This window comes from Benincasa hispida, chromosome 12, assembly GCF_009727055.1.
Source record: "Benincasa hispida cultivar B227 chromosome 12, ASM972705v1, whole genome shotgun sequence".
In the NCBI taxonomy this organism is placed as follows: Eukaryota; Viridiplantae; Streptophyta; class Magnoliopsida; order Cucurbitales; family Cucurbitaceae; genus Benincasa; species Benincasa hispida.
Genome location: NC_052360.1, coordinates 53,691,423 through 53,696,379, shown reverse-complemented (window position 1 = coordinate 53,696,379; position 4,957 = coordinate 53,691,423). Strand labels below are relative to the sequence as shown.

Genomic DNA, 4,957 nt, shown 5'->3' with positions numbered 1-4,957 from the left:
GGGAAACTCTTAAAACCAAATAGAAATTATACACAAAACTTAAGAATATAAAAAAATATTTTTTCTAAATATAATTATATCAATAATTAAAATTTAAGACGTAAACTATGCATTAAAAAAAAAAAAAAGAAGAAGAAGAACAAAAGGATATGTGGGATTGAAAAAGGAAATTAGAATAAAAGCAACTTACCCAAGTTTGCAATCTTGGTTGCTCAATAAATTTGAAAAGGGTGGATTCAGGCAATGCTTTCCCAACAAAGCATGAGTTCTTCCATTGGTGAAAGGAAGAGCTTCAGTTCCCCAAACTCTGATCAAATGGATTGCATTTGTGAATTCAACTCTTGATTTTGAGTTCATAACAACAACCAATGGTCTTGTCTAAGTTGCAATTCTCCTCAAGATATCTCCAACCAGCAATTTTTGAGTGTATGGCACAATATACCATTTCATTGAAGAGCTTATATATTCATATTTCTTTCTAGCTTCTTCTCTTCTTCTTGAGATTCTACAGTAATTACAGGGATCCAAACAATCTTGTATTCATCTTTCTTATTCACTTCATCGTAAATTGAATGAAGAGCTCTAATATCATCCTCACTTATATCTAATCCAGAAATTATCAATATCACGTTCTTGTCTCTCAAAGCATCTTCAACACTAACCTGTATACCCACACATATATCTCAAATTAATGTTTATGTAATTAATTCAATCAAATATTATATATATTAATGGGAATAAGGACCTGCATTCTTGTAGATCCATCAATGAAAGGCTTTGCATCAACCTTGCCTTCATAAGCTTAGGCACAACTAAGTTATCTCAGTGGGAAAAATTATCATGTGATCCACAAGCCATCTATAGAGATCATTTCCTCTGCAAATATTATATATAAAAACATATGATTTTCAAGTTAGTAACTTAGCATATAGGTATCAAGAACAAATTACTAAGTATTCTTCATACCATCTATATATAGATTTAACCAAAGAAAAACTTAAGCAGATGGGTTAAGGTTAACTAAAAAAATTTGTATAAGAACCCAACAAGGAGAAATCAACATTAATTAATTGGAGAGAAATGACTTACCAGAGTTCAAACATAAAATTTCTTTGGTTTGATACTATATTAAACTACACAATAAATTCAAAACTTAATTTGATGTGTTACGATAATTTTAAAAGTGATAGAAATCCAAAGAGTGAAAATCAATATTAATTGAGGAAGAAATTACATTGTAGGGGCTTGAACACCATAAAACCTTCGATACTATGTTAAATCACTAATAAATTATTTAAATGAGTGTTGATTAAGTGCAAAAAAAAAAGAAAAAGTGTTTATAAACACTTATAGAAAGTCAATCCAAATAGACTTTAAACGTTTTAGTTCATGACTTACGATATTTATAACATGATAATCTATCTATTTTATTGATATATGGACAGATATTTGGCCCTATCTCTACTTCATACAAACGCATGTCTGAAAATAGACCTTGTTGTGCTCGAATGATGTTGAGATGATTCTCAAGTGTAAATGAGTATGGAGTTGATCTTCTCAGCCAATTCATTAAGATACTTTTGTGATTGACCCCTGAAAATAATATACATTGTCACCAGATTTTGTCTCATAAAAAAATATGAAAAGGGATTGAAATGATAAAAATTAAGACTCCATTTGATAACCTTTTGACTTCTCATTTTTTTTTTTTTTAAGAAACATTTGAATTCTTAGGGAAATAAATTTACAGGCCTGGTATGGGTTTGTTATAAACTTTAATTAAGTCTAAAAAAAAAAAGACTTACTCGGTCTGATTCAATAACTGGAAATCTCGATCCGGGAAGCAACAATGATGTGTATGATCCAATAAGAAACCAAGGAAATCTATATACTACTTTACTACTAAATAATATGAGGTTCATCCTACTGCATCTTATTGTACTATATATTTCATCAAGTTTAAGCCTATTAGATTACAATGAATTAGAAAAGCTTGTTGCTTTTTCTTTGTCTACTAATTTACTCTTTAAAATATGTTTTCATTTTTTCCTTTGCAAACACAAAGTTCGTTACTACCATACAAACGTACTACAAATTAGCACGTAAGATTAATTCTAGAGAAATTATTTGATAAGGCTGTCACAATACATATACTCGGTAGTTTTTCACAATTGAAATTTTCGTTGAGATTTTTTCTTTTTTGCAACTTAGAATGGGTAAACTAAAAAGAAAAAGTTTTTATGCAAAATAATATTCAAAAGGAAAAAAGGATTTATTAAAAAAATTAATTAAATGAGGGGCAAAATGTTTAAAATTGAAGTTGGGTCTAAAAAGTATTATAAAATTGATGAGACTTAAATGAGCAACAAAAAGAATTTTTCACTATATGGGACCCTACAATTAAAATATGAAAAATTAGGAAAGATGTTAGAAAAAAGTAGTTGGTAAAAAGAAGTTTATTTTTGTATCGCACATAGCCCAAGGCGTCATCTCCTTCCTTAAGGGGATATTTGGCCCATGGGTATGGAGTCACGAGAGTTAGGCATATAAAGCCAATCCATGTGTTGGGTCATTGGAACAAAATTTTTGGGATAAGAAATTAAATTCATGGAATTGGAATATGTTTTTTTTTATTGCATGTCATTGGTTTGAGAAAAATTTCTATCCATAGGTTGTTAATGACCATCGGGCGACTTTCATAATCAACCCTTAATGATCGTTTGTCTTGATCGTCGATGACTGATCGTCTTGATCGTTGGCAAGTGACTGTCTTGATCGTAAACGATCAATTGTGGTTACACCATTAACAACCAACTCTCATAACTATTAACAATTGATCGTAGTAACAGTCGGCGACCAAACGTCATGATTGTCAACGATTGATCGTCATGACTGTTGGCGACCGCCAACCATGTTGACCTTCGATGATCGACTAACCATTTTGACTATCGATGACTGAGCGGTCGTCTTGCCGTCATAAATTGATCATTGTGGTTGTCTTCGACCAACGCATGGTTGCTGGTTATAGTTGATAATTGCTCTCGATAGGCTACCTGTGACTATTGACCATTAGCAATTTTTTTCCTTGGATTTCTCATTCTTTTTTCCTTCTTTATTTTCACAAAATAATAATAATAATCCCCTATTATTCTAAGATCTTCCTCGCTAAAGCATGGTTTCGATTCTGCTAGTCATGGATAGTCAAATGTTCTTTGTTGCTTGTCACCCACTACCCGTCACTATGGTTTTATTTTTATTTTCCCCCCTCTTTCTTCTTCTTCCCCTCTTTCCCTTTCTTATTCATTTCCACTCTCTCAAAAATAAGAAAGTGACTCTTTCTTCTTGGAGCTCTAAAGAATGAAGTGTTGCATCGATCATGCTACTTATGGTCATTAAATTCTCTTCACCGGCCAATACACACATATCATTGTTGGTCATCCACTGACGATCACCAAAAACTTGTCCTTTCCTACTTATTCCTCCTTCTTTTCCTTTCAATTTCTCATTCCCATGATCTCCTTCTTCATTTTTTTACAATAAAAAATGACAGATAGATAAGAAATGCTATTAAATGCAAATCTCAAAGGTAAAATTGATCATTTCATGACTATAAGAAAAAGAGATAATTTAAGGATATAAAGCAATAGTATACTAAGTTTCAAACTTATTAATTTATTATTTAAAAAGAGATAAATTAGAAATATAAAGGCAAACTAAATTTGTTATAAAATAAATTTAAGCTTTGTTACTTTATCACTAAAGTCGATTTTTTAAATAAAAATAACTAAATTATTGTCATTTCTACATTATTACCATTAATTTAGGGTTACAAAAGACTGTTGAAAAGTTTGTCATTATTAAACTTTACTTGTGGCATTTAATGTGACTTTTGAGTTTTCTAATTTTTAGTTTTTTGTAATCAATAGTGATTCTTGAGTTATAGGAGTTATGTGAGTTATGAGCATTTGATGACATTTATAGCTTTAAACCATTGGCATTCTTATGGTTATGTTTGTAAGCCTATATAAAGGCATGCTTAGTTGAATAGAAAATATATATCTCTCATTTTTCATATTTGTCCTCCATGTTTTTTCCCAATATAGTGGTATTAGAACTAGTAGAAAATATTGAGAGAAAAATAGCCAATGGTGGGATAGGTTCACTTCAACTACCAATGCTTACCAAGCTCAACTATGACAATTGGAGCATCAAGATAAAAGCGTTACTAGGAGCACAAGATGTGTGGGAGATCATGGAGAACGGTTTCCAAGAGGCAGAAGCTACAGTCGATCAAGCGCAAAGAGATGCGTTAAAAGAGACAAGAAAGAAGGACAAGAAGGCCCTTTATATCTTGTATCAATCGGTGGATGAAGATACGTTTGAGACCATCGCCAATGCAGAGACGTTAAAGGCGGCATGGGACAAGCTCCAATCGACTCATAAAGGAGTCGATTGTGTGAAAAAGGTGCGGTTGAAAACCTTACGTGGTGAGTTTGAATCTTTACAAATGAAGGAGATGGAGATGATAGCAGAATATCACACAAAAGTAATGGTTGTCGTCAATCAATTGAGACGGAATGGTGAAGAAATCACCGATGTTCGTGTCATAGAGAAGGTTCTACGAAACCTAAATACAAAGTTCGAGGTTATCACCACGATGATCAAGGAGACACAAAATCTCGAGAGCATGAAAATTGAACAATTTATAGGCTCGTTACAAGCCTATGAGGAGAAAAAGAAAAGGAGGATGGAGTAAACAGAGACCGTTGAATAACTTCTCCAACTCAAAATCAAGGAAGAGAATAGTCATGGACGTGGAAGAGGTCGTGGTGGTCGAGGTCATGGTGGAAGAGGTGAAGCCAACACCAATGTTTCTCAGAACTCGTCTGAATCCTCAAGAGGAAGAGGAGGTCGAGGTCGTGGAAGACATGGTGGAAGATCCGGGAGAGATAAATCT

The 4,957-nt window shown here is 32.6% G+C and overlaps 1 protein-coding gene and 1 pseudogene across 1 annotated transcript; one reads left to right on the top strand and one right to left on the bottom strand.

Annotated features, from left to right (window-relative positions):
- Positions 1 to 2,940, bottom strand: part of LOC120067557 — a 5,486-nt pseudogene extending 2,546 nt beyond the window's left edge.
- Positions 2,941 to 4,174: 1,234 nt separating this feature from the next.
- Positions 4,175 to 4,756, top strand: LOC120067555. Its single transcript, XM_039019104.1, has one exon. It carries the CDS (start codon positions 4,175 to 4,177, stop codon positions 4,754 to 4,756), a length of 582 nt encoding a protein of 193 aa, XP_038875032.1.
- Positions 4,757 to 4,957: the final 201 nt, after the last annotated feature.

What these genes read in the sequence shown, in the direction of transcription:
- LOC120067555 (XM_039019104.1), top strand. Translation starts at nt 4,175, where the DNA reads ATGCTTACCAAGCTCAACTATGACAATTGGAGCATCAAGATAAAAGCG.